Here is a 23,583-nt window from a genome sequence, read left to right as displayed (position 1 = left end):
TGAAATGGATGCCATCTCGTCCAAAGTCTCTGCCCAAACCTGCTCTGTGCACTTCCTTGTTTATGTCTACAACCTCAAAGCCTTTCTCGAGGCCTAACTGCCTTATCTCTCGACTAAGATTCACAACGTTGTTAGCAACCTCTACATTCCTTCCTTATACCTCCGGCACTGTACACACCACGGTCTGCGCTTGCTGTGCTATCGCCCTTATACCGTCAACTCCCTCAGCTAATCTTTTCCCTACTTGTGCGGCGTTACCATTCAGGACATCATTTAGCCCCGCCGCTACCACTACCAAGTTACGCCTTGCAACATTCTCGGAAAGTTCACTTCTTGTCGCTCTCAGAACATCATCCATTGTCCTACTGGAAACACCCCGACTGCTACCCGCCTATCACCCTTCACACGGTCCAGAATAGCTTTTTTGCAGTGCCTCATGTTTGAGTCACCAGCGATAAGCACTAGCGTACTCTGCCCCTCCCTCCTCTCTTGCGGATCTTGCTGCCTCTTATCAGCGACTGTGACCTCATTTCCTGGAATTAGCTCGTTCCCCTTCTCAGTATCGCTTCTCGACTTCCCAGCTGCCACCTGTGCGTAGCTGTTCCTGCCTGAACATGTCTTACCTAATGGCTTATCGCTGTCCATGCCAGTGCAAGCCCCATCCACGTGGCTGGCGCTGGAATGCCCGCCATTGTAGCTTCCAATGGCGGTGTCAGCAGCTTTTGACTCCAACTGACAAAGCGCCGGCGTTGGGGGCGCCATCTGGCGAAGCGCGGCGGCGGCAGCTGCTGCGGTTGCTAGGCGACGGCTCAAGGTCATTCGTGGAGTCGCCGCCACGGCAAAAGTGCGGCCACGCTGAAGAGGCAAAACGGTGGGCGCAGTGTTGTCGCAACAACAACAACAAAAAAGAAAAGAAACACCCAGGAGAGTTTCGAAAGTCGTGTTTTAAGTTAAAAGAAGGCCGCGATAAAAAATCATCACTCCAGGTGAATCGAACGAAACAGTGTGAAAGAGTTTATTAGAGGGTAGGCTGTAAGGTGGTATCAGTTTTCATGCAGTTTTCACTAAAGCCACAGTGAATAGTTCGGTGCCGGAATTCCATTCGCGCAGCTGGCGACCTGATTGCTGCAAAAGCCAGGGAAAAAAATATTGAGTACATTAGTAAACATGCAGATCGAAAAAAAAAACGCCTACACTTAGTTGCAGTAAGATTTTGCAGCTTTATACACAATCCTTCTAACTGGTATCAGTTGGAACCGAGCCAGACCTAAAGGGGACCATTTGCGCATTTGGATATAAGGTTTGTGCTTGGTCGCTCTTCAGTCAGCCATCATTTCGGTGGTTAGCGACTAGTGTAATTAGATCGTGAGTAGCGTAAATTAGACATGTCGCTTGGTGCCGTAGGCTCGAAACTGCCTCATTAATGATTTTTAACTGATCGCTTCTTTTTTATTCTGTCGTTGGCTATACATTAGCCGGACAGCTCTTCTTCTGATTTTCTTTTCTATACTATCATTTGTCTTGACCAAATGGTTGATCGTTTGTCAAATTGGCAACCCAAAATATAGCGAGATTGAATGATATCTGGAGTAATATCGCTTTATTCTGGCAGTACTGATTCCGGCAAGACAGTTGTGCTTCGTAAAGCATTGTATTCCTTTAATGCGACGAAATAAAACACACTGTGCCCGGGGCGAACAAATAGCAAGGCTGGTGCGATTAACTATATTTATACTGACCTGGTTCCCACAGGGCGGAAAACGTTCTTTGGCAAGGACTGTATGGTGTCACTGGCACCGCATATTATCCTGGCAAACGACGTTTTGCGAATTTCAGCCAGCTGAGCTGCAAATGTAAATGACTCGTCTCATTGCACATCCGGTTGGGGCGAACAACACGGAAATTGTACTGAAAACAATCTGCACAAGGCTCACAGCTTCCAGACAAGAGCACGCAGCTGTGAGGCCAGAGGCAAAGGAAACAAAAATATACATAACATGAAAGGCATTTGAGCTCACTTAAAGTGTAGTCAGAGCGTAGCGTTTCCCACGGTACTGAATTATTTTCCTTTGTTTTTCTACTTCTGCGGGAAATGTACGTCGTACTCAGTATAAGAGGGCCTAATTTAAGCTCAGTGTAACTTCAGGACAGCCATTCTGAGGCTACGGTGGAAATAACCAGTCCAGGGAACTGTGAAGTAAATTGAATCAAACACAGACAACCACATGCGGAGGAAGACGACATGACATGTAACCACGCTACAGTAAACTTGTTTAATAGACACCTTTAGCATACTGTGTGCCGTGTTACGGTTGGCGCTACCGGAGTATCGCTACCAGAGAGGCGCTACCAGAGCAAAACACGTAACATTCCGTCGCGACCGCTTGGACGTCGGCACAACCCATATACCGGGTGTCCCAGCTAAATGTAACGAAACGTTTAAAAAAGGCGAAGTGTCCTAGTCCACTGAAACCAACTGAGGGTTGTTCGTAGTTGCGTGGCCTAGTCTTGAGTGTTTTTCTCGCCCTTCAAAGTTGATTAATTAGTTAAGTAATTAGCTAACTTCTTAATTATTGACTTCAGGAAGAAAGTGTCAATGAAAAAGTTTTAGATCGCTTCGAAAAACCGCTAGTAGTGCTGTCTCCCTCAAGTTACGATTTATGTAGCTTCATTTATTGGCCTTTTAAGAAAGTTGTCACGTGACCAGCTGCTCGCTCACTTCTCTGCCCCAATGTGCACCCAAACTCTCATCGAGGAGAGAACTTCATAAAAACCGGATTTTATTCTTTAAGGCGCGTCTTGGGACGATGAAGTGGCACAGTTGTCTTGTGGAAGCTTTTTCTTGTTGTGCGGGTTGTGGTTTAAGGCCGGTAAAAAAACTACTTTACGCAAATATTACTTTGCTGCAAGTGTCCCAGTAAGCTGTTTCTCAAAGCGGTCTACAACTTTTCCATTTACACGTTGTTCCGCAAGTCAATAATTAAAAAATTAGTTAATTAAGCTTAACTGATTAGTCAACCTTGAGGAACGAAAAAAATACTGCAGACTAGGTCACGCGACTCTAAACAACCCTCATTTGGTTTCCGACTTTTTGAAAAGTTGTTTAAAAAAAGTTTTTTAAAAGCTTGGTTACATTTAGCTGGGACACCTGGTATAATGCAGGGTAGGTGGGACTCGAGGTGGGGGCGAGTGCCCTCATGTTGGCTGGGCAAGGTTCGGCTTTTCATGCCTGTCGAAAGCTTAAGTAATGATGCCTTCCCTTAGTAGGCCTAATTTTCAGTGAGCAAGTAAGATGCGCATACCCGAGGTAAAGGAGCCCGCCTGCCCTCCGTGTTCGTAGTAGAAGCGGTCGCCGAACTTGACCCTGCTGAAGAGGTGCCCAAGGATGCATGCGAACGTGGGGCCTACGATGCCCCCGCTTACGGAGAACTCGGAGATGCCAGCCGTGAACAGGTCGATGTCGGCGACGTTGCTGCGGGGAGCGGGTACAGAGAAGGCTGTGTCAGATTATGATGACAACTTTCTTTAACACAGTTAAACAAGGCATTGTGAGATCAGAGCTAGTGCGTGGTGTATATTGGTGGGTTTTTTGTTTTTTAGCAGGAAGGGTGCCAGAATGCAGACTGAACAAAATTTTTACTTACGCATGGAAACATTCAAATATTTTTACTCTCTTTTATGCATTTGCATACATCGATAATTAAAAACGTGAAAAGCGCAAAAACAAACAAACAAACAAACGGGTAGTTGCAAAGAAAGAAATATACGACTAGATGGATACGGAAAAATTTCAGAGCTTTATCACGCAGACTGGGGTTAGCTTGCCTAAGAAAACTCTGTACCAAAGACATTCGCTGGAGTGCGGGTTAAGGCGAATTTAGAGACCTGCTGTCACTTTTATTGAATGAAGCATATCAGAATTAGTAGGAAAGTTGACAGAAATTACACCGATCAGATGTTACTCACTGTGGATGGAAAATTTTTAAGTAATAAATTGGAAGAAATAAATTGCTTTATGCTCTAGAAATGTTTTTGGTGCGCGAACGTTTATACACAGCAAAATGGGCCTAGCTATGTCGGCCATAGAGGGATGGAAGTCATGCAGTCACGGAAAACGCTTCATCGAATTAATTTCACGTCGCCTTCAGATTGCACGTACACGTTTCATACAAACCTTCATTGGTTTTAAAAATGACGAACCGACATGTGAGGAATTCGGAGACAAGCTAAGAGTCGACCACATTCTTCTGTCATGCACAAAAATTGACTAAATTAAGTCAATATAGTCTGCTATTTATAGGAAAAGAAAACCATATGCGCGATTTAGAACCAAGACATGCCGTTCCATCCTATGCTGCTGCTGGGAGAAAGTGCCCTCTTTGTATTTCCTGTATATTTCTGCTTTTTAATACAAGTAAAACTGCAAATCTCCGAGTTGAAAAGGTGTTAGTTTTTCATTCCAACAGCAAACACTTAACGGGTTTATTTGACCCATGATGTACTTAGTTGCATATGCGCAGAATGCCCAGCCCACCACCACGCATACGTTACTCCCGTAAAAATATCGTCGAAAACTAACGGAAAGGGAGGCTCACGTATAAATCTGCTTGTAAAGTTCGACCACGTTGTTGTCGATGTACTGCTTCAGCTGGTCAAAGGAGGTGATGGCGACGTTTGTGCAGAACTTGAAGTAGTCCACGTACGGTCTGATGCCGTGATCTCGGGCTCTCTGGATGTTGATGGCAATCAGGTCGAGTCCGAAGCTTTCGTTTCGCAGCCGATAAAGGTGGTGCGTCACGCCAGTTGTCACAAATCTGGACGCGAAGAACCACGGGATTAATGATGAAGCCCTGGGAATCTTGAAGAAGTTAAGTTTCGTGTGGTATTGGGCTCGTTGGACAGAACAGGACAGATTCCTTGCGTCTCGACGTAGAACACTTCGTCTTCGCCTTTTTCATAACCTTTTTCACCATTCTTACCTGCGAGAAGAACTTATCTCAACCCCACAGTACGTGTCACCACAGAAGGATCACGTCCTGAAGATTGGAATACCATTCTGCAGAACAAAAAACCGACTTTCATTTGTTCTTACTCCGGACTTCCGACGAGTGGAATTACTTCCCGCACCACTGGCACTAATTAATAATCACCGTTTATTTCAAGAATGCATTAGCATTGTATAGGTAGTGACATTGCGTAAAATTATGCTCATATTTCTAGGTTTTGTTCCTTTGTATAACTACTTCCCTCTATAATGCTGTATGGCAAATGATGATATTTAAAATAAAATAAATGAATAAATAAATGTCTGTCGAGCAGTTAATTTTAACATCTACCTGGCTCCAGTCTCTACAAAGTTTTAGTCATTACCACCCAACATCGGCCTTTGCCTATATATATCCTACCGTCCCCTTTTCGACTTAATATTTTGCGGAAAACGAAAGCTCGAAAACCTGGAGCAAAAAGGTCATACAAGCATAAAAATATTCGAAGGGTGCACTTAAGTTTCCTTGCGTGCGGAAATGCGAAAGCATTTAGAGTACTGCACGGGAAGGCAACCAGGAACGAACTGAAAGGGAGCGACGCAACTTCTACTCTCGACATGATTTTTGGTCTTTTTGTCTTATGTGAAGTCATCAGCCCGTCGACAATTTCTTGTTTAGACATGTTACTATCACGTGACTGGTTGATGATGTCAATCTCACTATTACTACTTCACTAACTCGTACTATCACTACGTACTATCACCTCGTACTATCACTACGTACTATCCCCTCGTGTACACATCACGTGGTCACGTGAACCAAGACGCAAGATATTGTGTCGCATCGAAATTTAGGTGCGTGTCTCGTATAGAACGGGCTATCGTGAGGGGCTCTTTTCGGTGGGAGTTGAGACGTCAGTTGATAGGTGTATGTTCGGAAGCGCTACATTGGGGTAATCACTATGCCCACTATGCACAGAAGAGATATGAAAAAAAAATCAATACTACGAAATACAGGTGTCATACAGTGCGCGCCTTACTTCTTCTAGTTCCAGAAAGTCGTTTGTGGAGTATTCTAATTGTTCGTTACTAAAAATCCGGAATCTTTGAGCTTTGCAAAGCATCACTCCGGAAGGGAACGCGAGTTATGTAGGTGTTTCTAAGTGCGTGACAATTCTTACTTGTCGAATCTCTGCGAGCGCTGCTTGATCAATCCCAAAATGACGTCATCCAGATCACCGTTGTAGAAGTTGAAAGGAAAGAAGTAATTTTCTTCCAGCTCGAACGTAAACAGCCCGTTCACTGTGTCCCTAGGAAAAAGGGAAGAGAAAGCAATGATATTTTATCGCTTTCGAACATCCGTATACGATCTATTTACGATTAAGCACAGTTGCAGCATTTACAACGACAATAACTGTGGACCATGAGCTGAGCTTTATTGTCGCCTTTGCGAGTAGTTAACACAGGTCAATATAGTGCTACTGCAGTTGCTCTAGCATCAAACACGTCAGGTTAAATGTCTTCAGGATGTTCTCCGCATGTTCAACATCGGCGTTTATATAACGTGTTACAATAATTTGACTTATTTTCGGTTACACTCAGAGAAGCATATATTATTAAACTATTCGTGTCCGCGCACTGCGTATTAGTGGTTTGATTACAACGAAAACAAAACATTTCGAAAATAGCTTCGTTCACCTATGATGATCATAACTTCCGATGAGGAATCAACAGGAAATAGTTTTAGGGGTTACAGCCTTCTTCAGAAGCCCAGTAGGAGTGGATAAGTGGTTCGGCACTGCCATGTAATGTGATGATGTATGTGGAATTAAACGTTTCGTATCTGCACGCGGGCCACGAAGGGCGGCGTTGTGGAGGGATCCGGATTAATTTCGGCAACCGGAGGTTCTTAACGCGCACACACACCGTACAGAAGCCGGGCGTTTTTCCAGTTTTGTATTTTCCTGCAATACGGGGACCAAATGTGTGAGATACGATATCCCTAAAAAAAGTTAAGGAAGACCAACGCCAACCACTAATTTATTTTTAACCCAATGTTTTGGGACCAACTCGGTCCCTACTTCAGGCGTGACTGACATACCAGCCAGCAGCAGCATTTAGCGGCCTTCGCTTTCCCTTTGACAAAGACGTGGCGGTCCCGAAGCGTTGGGTTAAAAATAAATTCTGTCGTTGTTGTCAGTGTTACTTAACTTATTGTTTCAAAACCGAGCCACGCGGATTTCCGTCGAAGATGTTCTCGTACGATATCCGCACCACCACGTTCTGATTGCCATTGTGACGTTTAGTTTCCAATTAACGGGCTTGATGCTAAGTGTTATACCCACTGAAGAGCTTTCACCCTAAAATCTGAAGAAAGCAAGCAGTCACAATGTTTAAATTGGTGCTCTTCGAGTCCCCCCTGACTCATAAAACTTGACTGAAGTTCAGAATGGCGCAAAATACACACACACAGGAAAAATAGGGGATGACACAAAGAGCGCCTACTACCAACTGAGTTTACTGCGGAAACACCCTCTTTTATAAGGCAAGACATATCAACTACGAACCAGAAGCAGAGAAAACACATATTCATGGTTTGAATTCATATTTCGAAACACCATCGGCAGAAAAGAAAAGCTACAAGAACGAAAAAAAAAACCGAATCTAGAACTACACGTGGCCGTCTAAGAAACCCAGCTCCTGGCGGCAGAGTTTAATCGACGAAGTGCTAATGCACGTGGACCCAGATTAAACTCTGCCGCCAGGAGCTGGGTTTCTTAGACGGCCACGTGTAGTTCTAGATTCGGTTTTTTTTTTCGTTCTTGTAGCTTTTCTTTTCTGCCGATGGTGTTTCGAAATGTGAATTCAAACCATGAATATGTGTTTTTTCAGCTTCTGGTTCGTGGTTGATATGTCCTGCCTTATAAAAGAGGGTGTTTCCGCAATAAACTCAGTTGGTAGTAGGCGCTCTTTGTGTCATCCCCTATTTTTCCTGTGTGTGTGTCTTTTGCGTCATTCTGAACTTCAATCATGAACCAACTAGCCCCAAAGCAAGTTCTTCATAAAACTTCGTGCGCCCACTCATAAATGAAATGCTTCCTCATTTCGTGTCTACATGAAGGTCGGCCTCCTCAGTCGTATTTATTGCCCTCATCAACATAGCATAGTTCATGCGGTAAACAAAATCTAAAAAAAAAGAAACACCGATGACACTGCGGTGGAGCTTCCCGTACGGGTTAGGATTGTCACACTGATAGATCGCTTACAGCAAGAAGCTTCCGTTGATGAGCGTGTGGCCGAGGCGAAATGCTGCCGCCGCGAATTCATTGATCATGGTGGCGTCCACTGAGGGATCGTACGTCGTGAACCCGCTTGTCTTGGGCGTCAGTTGAAAGCTGGTCATCGCAGCCGGACCTATCACCGCGGGCAGCCACTCGTTGTAGACGATATGCTGGAACTGGGACTCCACGATGCGCCTGAAAGAAAAGATGACAACTCCGACCTGAGTACTGGCCGATAATGGTTTGAGAAGGGTGCATACAAAGTTTGGTATCAACATGTTCTCAGCAGCCATTGTGCTCCGGTGAAAACGTTTGAAGTCACTGTGGGAAGGTTTTGGAAGAAGCTGCGCGAATGTGCGACTTCCACCAAGTGTTTAACGCTTCCTCCCCTCGTAAAAATGGTCTGTAGGCAGTCTACAGACTTGTTGTAGACACTGTTTCGTTCCTATATTTATTTTGTCTATTCATACTCTATAGACTGTCGATAGACGATTGTCGACTAAAATTGTATAGTCATAAATCTGTAGATGGTCTATAGGCTCTCATAATAGGATTTGTATTGTCTATAGACTGTTCTCTGGGGTTTGTCTATAGAGAGCCCATAGACTTTACAGACAGAAGTCTGAGGAAAGTCTATAGACTGTCTAAAAAAGTTTTTATAAGGGGTCTATCATTTTCTAAGAAGTGTTTGTGAGAAATAGGGACACATTTCTTGGACAAATATACTGTTGACACTCTCTCGCACTTCGAGTTGGTTCTAAGACTTCGCTAACGTATTTCGCCCAACCCGGAATAGCTGCAAAAAATAGACCAAATTATCGTTGATGCTCATTGGCGAAAAACCGATTTCTTAAGTTTTAGCGCCACTAAAAAAGTCTCTGCTTCGGCTATTGACTGGGCCTTCATTAACAGCATAATGTGAAGGTAGTAATTGTTTTTTTGATTGGTTCAGAATTTCGCTGTTCAAGGATATAATTTCAAAATGGAATATAAAGTTTTCACGCAAGATATTCCTAGCAGTGCTCTCGAATACGCGGTGCAGACCTGTGAATAGCCCCTGAGTTCCTAGCTTGCCTTCACAAACAGAAACAACTTACAGGACGCTTACCAGCGTGCAAGCGGAGACTTAGTGATATATATTTCAGGGAGTGTATAGAAAACTGTTTATTCGTTATTATTTATCTTCTTCTCTGCCAGAGTGCTGGTAACATCTCTATGCAGCTATTCGGGATGCGACCACTCAGTGTGAGGCGTGCGTGCGACGTCTAGCATGACGTCAACGCACGCTGACCAATCAGCGCAGCGCGGTGTAACATCGACGCCGCAAACTCGGTTGCCTGCCATTAATAGCTTTCGCTGTAAAAACGTGCATATACATTTATGAACATACACTGTATACTCCACTACGCAGACAACTATATAGGCTATTTATGTTAGTTAAGCGCGTTTGGAAGAGGAAGAAGATGTTGACGAACAAGAGGACAGGCTCGACAGAGTACATTTGCTTCTATGGGAGCTTCCGTGAGTAGAGGACGAGCAGCGGAAACAAGCAGTAAACAGTGGCCAATAGCAAGGATAACTAATTGTAGTAGTAGCAAGAAGAGCTTCGGCAGCGTATTTCGAAATATTTTATCGCGATGGGTAAGCACCACTGCTATTTATTATCAGAGGTATGAGCCACAATTGCTCTACAATAAAACATCGGAGGGGACGCATAAGCTCCACCTTAAAGGTATGACGCAGTAACTTTAAAGGGTTAATGCCCATACGTGCCGAATAGGTCATTCTCTACTATACATTCATAGATCGCTGGGAGACCTCATACCACTCCAGACAGGCGCAGCGGTGCAGCGGTTAAGGAATGCGCTACTGCCCTGCGATGGCAGGCGCAGCTAGTGGTAGGGCTTGGGCGACCCAGGTTTCTGTTCCCTTGCGACCAATCATTCGTTTAACTGCCACCTGCTACGGTCACGGGACCTAGGTGGCCCTCCTTGGTTGCGCCTCCGGGGATTTTTCTCTCGCAACATTGAAGACGCCAACAACAGATTTCATACCGCCACTTTGGTTCCGGTGGTCGTGTTTTGTAGCTCTGAAGCTTACGGAATGTGGAATAAACAATAATCAACTTTCACGCATTCCCTTCATGCATAACACATTGCCTAAATGTAAATGTTCGCTGAAATTTCAAAAATTCAGGCCTAACCTACGCACGCTTATTGCCGGAAGCTCGAAAAAAAACGGAAAACCACCAGCGAGCATTTTTGGTTCCTGATGACATGAAGCACAAACTTGACAAAGAGGGCGTAAGCAGAGTTCAAGAGAGAGTCGCAACATGCTAATCCTGAAGCATTTCTGTATTTCCGGATGCCTACTAATGAAAGGTCTGCATCTACTTGTCTCTCGTTATCAAGAGAGCGGAAGAAGCGTTTTATAGCACATTCAGAGGTCTACGCTCATCAGTTTTGTTCAAAATGACTTGACGAGACCTCTTTTGTGCGCAGAATTGTAGTAGACCTGCGGCTTTAATACTGTCATTCTTAAGTGCATTTACGGACCAGTCGCTGCATTTCGTACTGATAATCATCTGAGCAGTTGCTATTTTGCTTAGGTAGGTAGGATGTGTATACTTTTCCTAGTCGGCCTTATCTTTGTGGATATAATGAAAGAAAAAAAAACTGCTGGCGGTTTAGCAGTGCTATTCAGGAAATATCGTATGAAAGCAGGTTTTTGCAGGTGGACACCCGCGCCATGAACTTGCATGCGTGATTGAAAGCGCGTTTCCTTTTCTTAGGTTCGCCAGGGTCATCCATTTCAAATCTCTTTTATTTCTCCTCATTTTTGGTATCACGTGACAACCTACGGAGGCTTCGCCACACTCCGACATTTACTACGTTATAAAGCCAAAAAGGCTTTCGCGCTAAAATGAACACTTCACCCATCCATACAGTCGTGGTGCATGATGATTCTTCCCTCCATCTTAGCCTTTCCCAACACTGTCTGTCGAACCCCCCCCCCCCCCCCCAAATTCTTTCATACCCTTTCTCTCGTGTTTATGGGTACCAATCAAGAAAAGCCTCAAAGGCAGTTTCAAATCATGAGCATAAGACATGTAAGTTTAGAAATAAGGAGGCCAGGCTTTTGAGAGGTAAGCTCATGTTCTTCGGTTGTTAAGAGGGTTAATTCGATTCTCAATGCTTTAGCGACACTGACCACGCTTCGGAAGCACTGAAATACATCGCTCAGGAAGAAAGAAAAGAACGGTAGAAAATAGTCGATCACGTGAGGCAAATGCAGTCTGCAAGACTTACTTGGTGGTTTGAAAGTAGGCTTCGTCGGTTGCGCTCACTTGCTGAGCAAAGTATGTCGCGAGCAGGTTGTGGTGTCGCAGCCAAATAGTGTGGATCGAAGTGAGGCCAGGATGCTCGTTGACTCTCTCATCACCTCGAGACAGAAACAGGTTTCACGAGAAACATTACTCGAATAGAATAGTAAATGCAAAAAAAATCCACAAGGAAAAGTAGCTTTCCACATTTCACATTCATTAAAACCGGTGAAGACTTTTCACAGGCATAAGGAAACTTCTTTTCCTAAAGGTTAAATTATTCAGGTAGTTTAAAAACCATACTTGGTAATAACTTTACTCCTGAAACTTAATAAACAACTCCTATTTGGCTCTCTTTACCGCCATTCTACTATAATAGTAATGTTCTGCTCCCCTTGCTTCCTAAGAGCCCGCGAAATTTGGTATTGAGGCGAAATTTCTACGTAAACACAAACGATCTGAAGATTGTTTTTTGAACTTCACAATGTCAAAAACTTTATGGGCCTTCCCAAAGAGGCGAGATCTTCGCCCTTCATGTAGCCAACCCTAATTTCATTCTATTCAGATCCTACTTAGTAATGAGCTATGGCGCGTTCTGCTATAAGGCGTTCCCCGTCTTCAGAATTAAAAACCGGAGCGAAACATAGAAGCGAGACGAACAAATAAAAATTTTCAAACACTTCGGAAAAGAGGAAAGGAAACTGGCTATGAAATTGCCTTCGATACGGTAAAATGGCAGTTACCTGCTCGGAAGCAATACTGTCCTTTGCTTGGGTCACTGCACCGATCTCTGGTCGGATAAAAACTTCGGGGAAGAAGAGCGCCAGCCCCGGGAACTTGTTGGTACTTCAGAAGTCCTGGACGGGAAAGGCAGATGACGTATGTTTTTATTTATTCAGATGTGGCCATATCATCCTCACGAAGCGGTCAGTGAGAGGACGGTAACAGAAGCATGAGTAGCACTTAAGACACTTTAGGGCAGCTATCGTTGCATGGTGCATCTGGTGCAGTACTCGCGCATTTTTATTTTGCTGGCATATTATGAATTATTCAATTGCTTGAGCAAATTTTCAGAATGCGTGTGTTAATGCTCGATACTGCAACTGTGTCGCGTTAAAACGTTAATTTTCACCGGAGGATTGAAGTATGTTATTACATGCGATACTAACCTCCACTAAGGAGCCGCAGCCTAGTGGTGTCATTCTGACTGCTGCCGTAGATCTGAGAAGCGTCAATATATGACGTCAATATGTCCTGCTGCTCCCTGTAACCTGAGAAAAGAACGTGCGTTTTCACAATGCGTGGGTTGATAAGGCAGGCATATTTGTAACAGGAAAAAAAAAGCTACAATTAGATTGCAGAATGCATGAAAAGCATCAAATGTGTGGCATAGCTCAGAGAAAATCTAAGAAAAATTCTCCCGCCTGAACTCCTGTCTTGTTCCCCCTCAAATTTCGCACATAGCTGGCATTTAGCGGTAGTTTTTGTTTTATTTTACGTTTTGTGTCGGCACTTGCCTGAATTGCTGTAGAGTCCGCGGTCACTGTCAATGTGATCGGTGATTATATGTCTTTCCACCTGTACTGCTGTGCTAATATTATTTCAGTCAATGAAGAACATTTTATTGCAAATGCAGAGGCAGTTAAGCCGACATAAGAAAATGTAGGTCATGTCGCTCGTTTGTATTCGAGCTCTTCAACTTTTTTCTGTGTGCTTTTCCTTGTATAATGCTAATAGGCATAATTTCATGATAAGTTTGATATCTGGGGGCAAAGATTTGACGTATTTATGCATTTAAGAAGCTATATACAGGGAGTAAAAATGTGTGCTACACACCTAGTTGGCAGCGCGAGCAAGGAGCCGAACGTGGTACGTTCATGCAGGTCCTCCCGAATTGGGAGAAAAAAGGGTCCCCGGCAGGGATGTCGATGGAGAAGCACTCAGGCATGTTCCGTGTAGCCGCCGAACAGCAGTCGATCACATTGTTGGGATCTGGGCAGAAATACAGTACGCACAAATGGTGCGGATTGCTAGAACAAGCATATGCCCATTGGTCTCCTTCGAGGCGAACACAAGGGATCTATTTTACCGTGTTGAAATGTATTCTATGTAAGCAGCCCTTACAAAAATGGTCTATGGAGTGTCTATAGACTTCTTACAGACTCTAGTCCTTTCCTAAAGATATTCCCGTATGTCTATTCATAGTCTACGAACTGTCTGTGGAAGAAAGTCTACTAAATATATGCACATAAATCTACAGATTGTCTATAAGCTCTCTATAGGATTTTTATTGCCTATAGACTATTCTATGATTTGTCTATAGAGTGCCAATAGATTTATAGACAAAAATTTATGGACAGTGTATAGACTGCCTAAAGACATTTTTTTAGGGAGTATTGTTCTGCTGCTTTCCTGTAAGTAAGCTAGACATGAATGCTGCAAAAAAACAGTAGAGGGTCTACTGAAAAGCATCAATAAACACATAAGTAAAAAACTTAGTAACGTTGCGTGGCGTTTAGCGCCACGAAACGGTACATGGTCTACCAGGGTGGCCGCAGTGAATGGCTCTGGATTAATTTTAGAAAACCTTGAACCGTTTGGTGCACGGCGCCGACGATTACGCACGCAAATTTTCGAACTTTTTTCGAACCGTCTAGAGCTGTGTTCCCGAAATAACTGAGGCCAGCTACATTTGAAATACCTGCTGGACAAAACGGTTGAGCCATTTAGTGCCTATAAAACATGATCGGTTATCAGAAAAAGAAACGAAGATGGGTGCCTTGAAGGTATATGTTGCAGCTAGGAAGTGGTCGGTTGCTGTAGCTTTCTTCTTCTCTCACTCGGTAAGACGTCTTGCTAAAGAACATCGCAGCTGAGTTTTCGGCGTGGAAACAGCTTCGAATTATAAAGAAGTAACATAATGGGCATACATTTGTTATTTTTCATCTTCATCGTTCTATACCCGTGCTGTTCCTTTATCATGTCAAATCAACTAGCCCTCAGTAGCACCCTTGTGAACGCTTTTAGTGTTTGAAAATAAACAGTGATAGGAGCAGCGATAGTGTGCCACCTACTCCCAAGGTTGACAATCTCCTGCGGGTCGGGTTCCAGCGGTGCCAGGGCAAAGTCGTGGTCGATGAACTGTCCCACCTGCATCACCATGTGCGTGATGTCGGTGGCCGGGTTGTTGGCGTCTGGATGAACGGTGTAGGATATCTTGCGCGCATTGGGCAGAGCAGCCCCATTTGATGCCACTCGGGGTTTGCTGATACCTGAAAGTTGCCGGTGGGAAAGGTACAGCCTTTGTCAAAAGTTTAGAGCCCAGGGGGTTTGCTTCTAAGCACTATTGTGGCGCTCCTGTAGCACTAATGGAAGTCCTACGCATCGGAGGGAGCAGGACCAAAAATCTTCTTACCTTCAGGAGATTTGGGACGCTGAGGACGCATTACGAGCAAAGCAGTGTGGCCCAGAAGCAGACCCTCTGGGCTCTAAACTTTTGACAAAGGCTGTACATGTAAGGCTTCGGATTCTAATGAATATAGCAGCCTTGTAGCTATGTGGCGAAAATAATACACGCAGCAGAGCCCACAGCAAAGTCCAAGTGATATGGGGGCTGTGAGGTTAAATTAAAAATAACAAAAGAAACTCTTAGGTGATCCTCGGTGGATTGGTTGAATGAGTTAGCATGTTCATTGCATGTCTTTATATCCATTTTTACAACACAGTGCATCCCTTTTTTCGATCACTTGCTGTTTTCCTATACGGTGGTATACTTAGGTTCCGAGGTTGACACACCAAAGTATGTTATATGTGAGATGGCACATTTCGGTTCGTTATATCCAAGGCCAACACACGAAAGTTAGTTACATCCCAAGTGGCCTACTTAGGTTCGTTCTGTTCGAGGTTCGCACAATGAACTTCGTTATATTCGAGGAGGCGTCCTAAGGTTCGTTATATTCGAGGTGACGTAATAGAGTTCGTTATATTCGAGACGGCCGCGTGTGGCGGTGGCCGTCATTTCCGCTTAAGCAAACCCATCTAATGATAACGCATTAACAACAACTGCTGGAACCGCCAATTTGCTTTCGGTTTTCTAGAGGTAGAAGACGGTGTCGCGGTCTAGTGCACCACCTGGTACCCAGATACCCGACGCATATGTTTCCTTAGACCAGTGGCACGAACTGTACACATAAAGTTTATGTCGGACGCCCGTAGTCAGGCCACTGACGTATTTGTTTAGTTCCACCGCAGTTGCAGGCAACATTTTATGCGGACAACTGTCTGCGTTCAAACCAGCACAAGCAAATCGTGGGCTCGATGCCAAGCTATTGCCGATATATGGGCGATCACTGGCAAGAGTGCTTGTGCGGACAGGAAGCCTTACTCAGTGACATAATTTCTAGTATCACACAAAGCTACAGGTACTTCAAAGGAAGTGTGTATAAAAAAATGGCTGAGGCTTAACTTGGTTAAGCCTGGAGAATGCGAAGCATCATCGTGTCGCGTAATTTGGAGGCGCACAACCACAGCGACGGCGCGAGGTGGGCCCCCGTTTCTCCACTGTCGTGACGTCATCGTGTCACGTGGTGTGACGTCACGTATCACGTGATTTGGAGGCGCACAACCACAGCGACGGCGCGAGGTGGGCCCCCGTTTCTCCACTGTCGTGACGTCATCGTGTCACGTGGTGTGACGTCATGTATCACGTGATTTGGAGGCGCACAACCACAGCGACGGCGCGAGGTGGGCCCCCGTTTCTCTACTGTTGTGACGTCATCGTGTGACGTGGTGTGACGTCATGTATCAAGTGATTTGGAGGCGCATAACCACGGTGAAGGGCTGAAGTGGTAGCTAAAGTAGTATGCTTCGCATAAAAGTGTCCCATCACCGAAACGCCTGCACGGAGCTGACGCTTCACACATGCTTATGTCCTAGTCGCGTTGATTGCTGACCTTCCCGCCATTAGCCTGCATATGCTGGATTCTTATGGTGTGAAGTGATGTACCGTCGCTGTATGCGGGGCTCAGGAGGCGATTCATGCAGGAACCGGCCCGTCCCCAACCCGGATTCTGGAGGTTGTTGCAGCTGCCGTCGGCTTCACGGTACTTCTTAGTCGAGCTGCATACCAGGTTAGGCTGTGGGCATGCGTTGGCCAGCGATGAACCGGCGACGCTACCGTTTCCCAGCTCGTTGGTGTCCTGCCGGGATCCTGCACCGTCAGCGCTAGAGGTAGAAGGGAAAAAAGTGATTCTTAAGCGATGTTTGCACTTACACCTGTGGAACAGCGTGAAAGTCATAGTAGTTGCAGAAATGATTACCGTCACTCGAAGCCTGACAGTTACGGAGTGCCTGTCTTTTTAGAACGCAGTTCTTAGGCGCCCGTTCCAGCGCCCATTGCAGCGGCGGTCTTTGGCGTCGGCCTCGGCGTACCCGATCGAACGGGCGCATCGGAGGATTAAACTGTATTCCTCTCTTTCTATTAAGGCTTCTCCGTTTCATACACCGGCGGTGTTCAGAGATGTAATTAGATGACAGATTCAAGTTTACATCAGTTGTTGTCCTTATCAAAATGGCCATTTTCCTCCACTATTTAAGCTTTTTCTAATACAACTAAAAGCGCACGATTATACCTAACTCGATTGCCAGAAAACCTAGATACGTGTGATACTATACTACCACTACTACAGCTAATACTGGCACCAGTACTCTCCAGCTTAAATAACCAGTGCCTATATTACTGAAAGGTCTACTGCCACCAATAGCACTACTTGCAACGCTGATAGTTCACCTATGCCCCATTACTAGAAACCACTGGACTTATATTCTTCGGGACAAACTCCTCCGGGACTCTTGAGTCGTAACCGAAGCCAGTAGCTCTGTTATTGTTTATTGCATCGAGACCACATCTGTGGAGCTGGAAAGCACACACGTACAGCTTGTTCGCGAAATGAGGTCGTCGTCAGCAGGTACCACCAGTACACGCTTCGATTGTTTTCCGCGTATCGTGGAGACAGTTGGCCCTGCAGTACATCTACCATCCACAACCTGAAGTTCGTCCAACTTGTGCTACTCCAACTATTGGTACCAACCTCTTAAGCAGCTCTCTGGTGGTCTCCTCGAAGAGCCTGGCCACCTCCGCGTTCTGCACCGCTTCCTTGGTTGCTCGGCGTGTGTGGGCGTGTCGCTCGGAGGCGAATGGGCAGCCGCTGGAAGACCTGGCTGAGACTTCATGGCCTGCGAGTGCAGAGTGAAATTTCTGTCTCGATGCTCTGTTCACAAGTGTCGAGGATTATGTGGAGTCGGCAATAACTCCCTTAGAGGTCTTAGTGTTTTCTGCTGTGCCTTCCGCCGCGCCAACATCTGCGAATGCACACCATGCCTGAATGGCTAAACATTGAATCGAAAAATAGTGACCGTAATAAGAGCCTGCACTATCGCCTTACCGAAGAAAGATACTTCTAAACGGTGAGTAATGCTTCTTCTTCTTCCGCTTCATCCTCTTAAGAATGGTACTTCTTGTTCTTGTTCTTCATACTCTTTATAATGACACATACCCACGTGGGTGGATTGGCCAAGGCACTGCCATTGCTTCTTCATCTTCATTCAGCTCATGCCCCTTCTACACATCGGGTTATTGCTTCTAATGCATGTCGTGCACATCTTTGTGTCCTGAGTTGTCCTCAATGAATTTTCTCTTAAAGATGATTCCTTTATATCCCAATCTCCTCTTTCGTCATCCGGCGCCCTCTTCCCTTCGATGTGTATTTATAATACCGTTCTTCTGACACATTGGTACCAATAATGCGCTTACTTCTTCTTCCTTCACCATTCCCACTTTCCTTTCGCGAGTGTCTTCTACTTGAGTCGGTCCTGCGTTGTCTCCACCGAGAATTGCTCTCCCAAAGACGTATCTCTAGCCCGCTCTCTGCACCTCTTATTTGATCGTCCATGTGGCTGCTTTGCTTTCATGTCAAACTCTACCATTTTGCTCTCGACATATTCCGAAGAAAAAAAACTGAATATTCTAAAACAAAAAAGAGTTGCGAAATGACTATTCATTGGCGCTCACCCGCCGTGGTGGATCAGTGGTTACTGCGCTCGGCTAGTGACCCGAGAGACGCGGGTTCGATCCCGGCCGCAGCGGTCGCATTTCGATGGAGGCGAAATGCTAGAGGCGCGTGTACTGTGCGGTGTCAGTGCACGTTAAAGAACCCCAGGTGGCGGTCGAAATATCCGGAGCCCTTTACTACGGCGTCTCACACAGCCTGAGTCGCTTTGGGACGTTAAGCCCCCTAAACCAAACCATCTACTCACTGGCGTTCATATGCTTTCCAACTACGCTATCTGCAGATTTTGTAGCGTACGTGTACACTAAGAAATGCAGTAATCTTGTTTGAGAACATGCCCATGGAACTGCAATGTTTGTATTCATTTTAGAAGTATAAAAGTAAGAAAATATGCACAACTCCAGCTACCAAATTCAGAAAGAGGCTTAAAATGGTTGTCAGCCTACGGTACATGGCTGTGTGCCTTATGAGGAGCTTTAAACTCTCGGCAGACCAGGCAGCGCGTTTAAAGACTGAATGAAAGCGGCGCGATATCTGTTTGTCTCATATTTTGTAACCCGTATATTTGGAGAACTCCTTTCATTATTTGCGTTACCGTGTCATGCTGACGTAAAATAAATATACCGTCTTTGTTAGCTCAAATAATCCCTCTTGAAGAGGAAAGAAACTCCAAGAAGAACGCCCCTCCTTCGCATCCTTCTTTCATACTCCTCAATCACCGCGAATCAAATCTTACAGCATAAAAACAAGAACTATAGTTCACTTCTTCGTGACTTCGCCAACCACCTCATAGTGAAAGGCCTGCTATCCCCGCTGTCAGCAACGTGGTTCCTTCCCTGACAATACGCAAACATATTTGTCGTGTCCAAACACCACAAGTCACCGCACTATGTAGCACGGTCTGTCCTACCCCACCCTCATCTCTCAGTGCAGGCCGCCGCGGTGGCTCAGTGGTTACGGCGCTCGGCTGCTGGCCCGAGAGACGCGGGTTCGATCCAGGTCGCGGCGGCCGAATTTCGATGGAGGCGAAATTCTAGAGGCCCGTGTACTGTGCGATGCCAATGCACGTTAAAGAACCCCAGGTGGTCGAAATTTCCGGAGCCCTTCACTACGGAGTCCTTCATAGCCTCAGTTGCTTTGGGACGTTAAACCCCAATAAACCAAACCAAACCATCATCCCTCAGTGCCCTCTATTCCAAGGAAAGCAGAACCACTCGGAAGACAGTTGAACTCTGTCAACGCCGTGAAAGTTCTTGATGGCTGCATCAAACACATTGCTTGCTGTACTGAACATAGGATTTAAACCCTCTACTTAGTCCAGCTGAGCAGTTTTGTTGAATTTTCTTTCTCTCACTCTAAACGAATAGCACTTGCTGTTCACAAGATGATTTGAAAAAAAAAAATAAACGAGAAGCAACGAGGAACATCGTACCGTCAGCTTCCCGCTTGGCCCGGAGCCGGTTCAAGTCGCTCTGTCGTTTCACTCGCAGGGACTCCCTCGCCCTATCCGCTGCGGCGTCGATTTCGGCCGGACTCGGTTGCCAAGAGAGCACCGACGACAGGCACGCCACGATGATGACAGAGGTGGCTACATACCTGCGAGGTTAGAGCACCAGTGATCGACCAAGCAGCCCATACCAAGCCGCCTATTTCGGGATAAAGAAGCAAGCTCAATATTATCAGCTGCGGGTTTTCATCAACTCCTCAGCACCTTTAGTCTCATCAGCAGTGTCAGGGCGGATTTTCGGCGTGGCAGATAAGAAGGAGCAAACATTTTTGTATGTTATGCTGGATTTAACACCCGAAACAGCGCATTGACTATGAAAGAAGCCGTACAGTAGGGCTTTTAGACGAGTCAAATGGACCGTTTTCGCACCCAGGAGCGAAGCTGCGCTTGGTACCCCGTTGTCATTATTGCGCCTTTGAAGCTAGATTTGATTAATGTATTGCTTCTCACCTAAATGGGTAGATTTCTTGTGCGAGGGACGAAATTAGTTTGTTAGGATATAAGGAATAGGTTAATAGGTATATAACACACAATCCAGAAGGCGGAGCTATCCGGCAGCACGTATCAGAGGGTTGCCGGTTATTTTCACCCCCCTGCGGACCTTTACCGTGGTGAGAAATAATAGTACACGGGTGTATTTTCAAGAAAATGCCAGCCACATCCAGGATCGAAATTAAATCATCGTGCTCAGAAGCCGAACACCTAAACCGCTAAGCGACTGCAAGTTACGACAGTAAATGACGAAAGAAAAACATCCGGAAGGTATTCGTATGAAATCAAGCACACATAGTGCGATCTACACCACTCTCGTCGATTACACAATATACCATATTCCCTTGAATAATGTGCCGCTCTAGCCCAAAATCACACAGCCGAATTATTTTGCTTGTGGACCGTGTAGTAGGACTTATGCAGAATTTGTGGACGTCCTAAGTTCCGGGGTGATGGGAACGAGAGTACTAGTGAGTTTCAAGAGATTTGAAACTATGGTGATGCATAATGAGCTGCACAGCGTGGTCCAGACAGAAACACCTTCGCCGCTTTACTTTTGAGAGACAGTGTATGTAGTAACGTACAACAATATTCTTCATGATAGTAAATAGTATAATTGCTATGAATTTTCAAGAGAGAGCAACTATCTCAGAGTCTTTAGGGACGGATGGACTACATGCCATTCATACACACTTTGAGACCTTTCACCCATGTTCTGTCGGCTGGTTAGATTTCGTGGGAAGACTAAGAAAGGTCAGCAATTACAACATGGTTGAGCCGCCGCGTTGCCTCAATCCTTATAACGCTCGACTGCTGACCCGAAAGATGCGGGTTCGATCCCGGTCGCGGCGGTTGAGTTTTGATGGAGGCGAAATTCTAGAGGCCCTTGTACTGAGCGATGTCAGTGCACGTTAAAAAACCCCAAGTGGTCGAAATTTTCGGAGCTCTTTACTACGGCGTCTCTCATAGCCCGAGACGCTTTGGAACGTTAAACCCCTATAACCAAACCAACCAAACCAACATTGGTTGGCAATCCGCTGCAATCATCTGATGAAATTTTGGTCGTGAAATCACCGCCGTCACTTTTAAACGTAGCCATAAACATGCAACAAGCAGGATTTTTATAGCCCTGTCATTGAGATGGCCAGTTGAATGCCCAAGTCAACCGTAACACCTGTTTATGCCCGTAACAATAACTTGCACCCTCAATGTCATAGAAAACACAAGCGGGGGCTACCCCGACAAAGATCCATACCGAAAAGGCGTGTCCCGTGCCATCGTGGACAAGTGGGCGTTTACTCTTCTTTGACGCGAACAGCTCGCAGATCGTTTTTAAACACTGGCCGCCTCAAGCCACGTGGCGATGGTGAGGGCGGAAATGGCACGAAGAGAAGTTAACGGGGCTGCAGCACCTGTTCGAGCCATTAATAAAAGCCTCCCCATGCGTGAAAACAGTGTAAGGTTCTCAGAAGCAATGAAAGTCATGACTTTAAAAAACAATTCCAGTAGGTGCAGGTATGAGTTATCCAGTGAGAGAGTGAGTGGGTGAATGTGAATGTGAGTGAGAGATCTGCACTTTAATGCAGATTAAGACGTATGGCGGGGGGTGGAAAAGGCTGTCTCAGTCTACAGTGTTCATCCGTACCATGTGTAATAACATTATGAATGCTATTGTGCGCCTTGCCGAGTGATTGCATGTTGCGGCTTTCAGATAGCGAAATCGTACTCAGCCACAATAAAAAAAACAAATGTGACAGGATAAGTGCGTCACACAAGACACGTTTGCTGCTTCAACGCAGCTGCGATGTGGGGGTGAATATAGTGCTCACTTAATAACCAGGTGCGATATACAGCGGTTTTGATATTAACCGCAAGCGCATCTAGTATGGCTCGTGTGTTCCGAGAAAAAAGGTGAGCACATTCGTCTCCCAGACAGGCTCTCGGAACTTGTAATGTTTGTGGGCGACAATGTTCTCCGAAAATTTAAAGAGGAATAAAGTTCAAAACAGTCTGCACGAAGACACACTACCGTTAGGAGCGCAGCGCTACGTCGTCAAATCCGGATCATTCAACTTTACTCCTCATTTATCGTATGTAGAAACGATGTACGTACTGAGCCCGGAATTTGGATGCAAATCTGCTACAACGACATCGCTGCAAACTGACGTCTAATAACATTGATCGACGGCATAAGGGTGCAATACTACTTCGCTCTTGTGTGTTTGTGACAGTTAAAGCTTTAAAATCACATGAAAACACCACTCTCTAAGCAGTGCCGAAACTGATGATTAGGCTTAGCGGGAGAATGAGAATAAGCGGCCCTTTTGCGCATAGGACAAAGACATGACGCTGTTTTCGCTTACTGTGAACGCCGTCGGACACTGAACGTGAATTCAGTGAATATAAATGAGCGGATACAGTACATAAATCTACATAGACGGCAGTATGACAAATATTAGATTTGCCCCGCACTCAAAGAAGCGTCCCGGATGGTGTAATTACAGCGATATGCAGAGCGGAAGTTGCATAGCCCAGACCTCTGGCACATTACTCTTCATTAACGAGTACCTGGCAGCGCTGAAGCATGATCTGTGTTTGGGCTTCAATCAGATACCGAAAATGCATGCCACTAGATAGACAGAAAACCTTGAGGCTTCAGGACTGTTGGAGTGGGAAGAGCACGCTAAATCATTCTTACCAGCAACTGCAGACTTCAACACGAATGTCATTCCCACCTCTGATTGTGCAAGCTTCGGTGGCAGGCGAAAGAAGTATTTTCTACGAGCTAGTTAAGCTGTGGGGCTAGTGAAAGCCAAACACAACGTGAACAGTCGAACTCTAATGCTTGTATTGATGCCAGTCACTGCTCACTAGAAGCTACAGCATATTAATAGCAAATAAATACAGGCACTGTCCATAACTGCACGCAT

At 45.4% G+C, this 23,583-nt stretch overlaps 1 protein-coding gene across 1 annotated transcript; it reads right to left on the bottom strand.

Annotated features, from left to right (window-relative positions):
* Positions 1–987: 987 nt before the first annotated feature.
* LOC149336024 (chorion peroxidase-like) lies at positions 988–22,223 on the bottom strand. Its single transcript, XM_089554642.1, has 15 exons — positions 21,909–22,223; positions 20,087–20,250; positions 17,677–17,821; positions 16,593–16,810; positions 14,662–14,859; positions 13,424–13,579; positions 12,757–12,858; positions 12,331–12,444; positions 11,574–11,706; positions 8,251–8,460; positions 6,166–6,294; positions 4,596–4,814; positions 3,303–3,472; positions 1,740–1,845; positions 988–1,125 (listed from the first exon to the last, which is right to left on the bottom strand). The coding sequence occupies exons 1-15, from the start codon at positions 21,929–21,931 to the stop codon at positions 1,065–1,067; spliced, it is 2,148 nt and encodes a 715-aa protein (XP_089410768.1). The 5' UTR covers positions 21,932–22,223; the 3' UTR covers positions 988–1,064.
* Between the last annotated feature and the right edge of the window lie 1,360 nt (positions 22,224–23,583).

This window comes from Amblyomma mixtum, chromosome 7, assembly GCF_055824585.1.
Source record: "Amblyomma mixtum isolate Tamu chromosome 7, ASM5582458v1, whole genome shotgun sequence".
NCBI lineage: Eukaryota > Metazoa > Arthropoda > Arachnida > Ixodida > Ixodidae > Amblyomma > Amblyomma mixtum.
This window is presented reverse-complemented; position numbering and strand designations above follow the sequence as displayed.

What these genes read in the sequence shown, in the direction of transcription:
- LOC149336024 (XM_089554642.1), bottom strand. Translation starts at nt 21,931, where the DNA reads ATGGCACGGGACACGCCTTTTCG. An exon ending in GCACGGGACACGCCTTTTCG is followed by an intron (nt 20,251 to 21,908) that starts GTATGGATCTTT and finishes CTAACCTCGCAG; the next exon opens with GTATGTAGCCACCTCTGTCA. An exon ending in GCCTACTTTCAAACCACCAA is followed by an intron (nt 8,461 to 11,573) that starts GTAAGTCTTGCA and finishes CTTTTCTTTCAG; the next exon opens with GCGCATCGTGGAGTCCCAGT.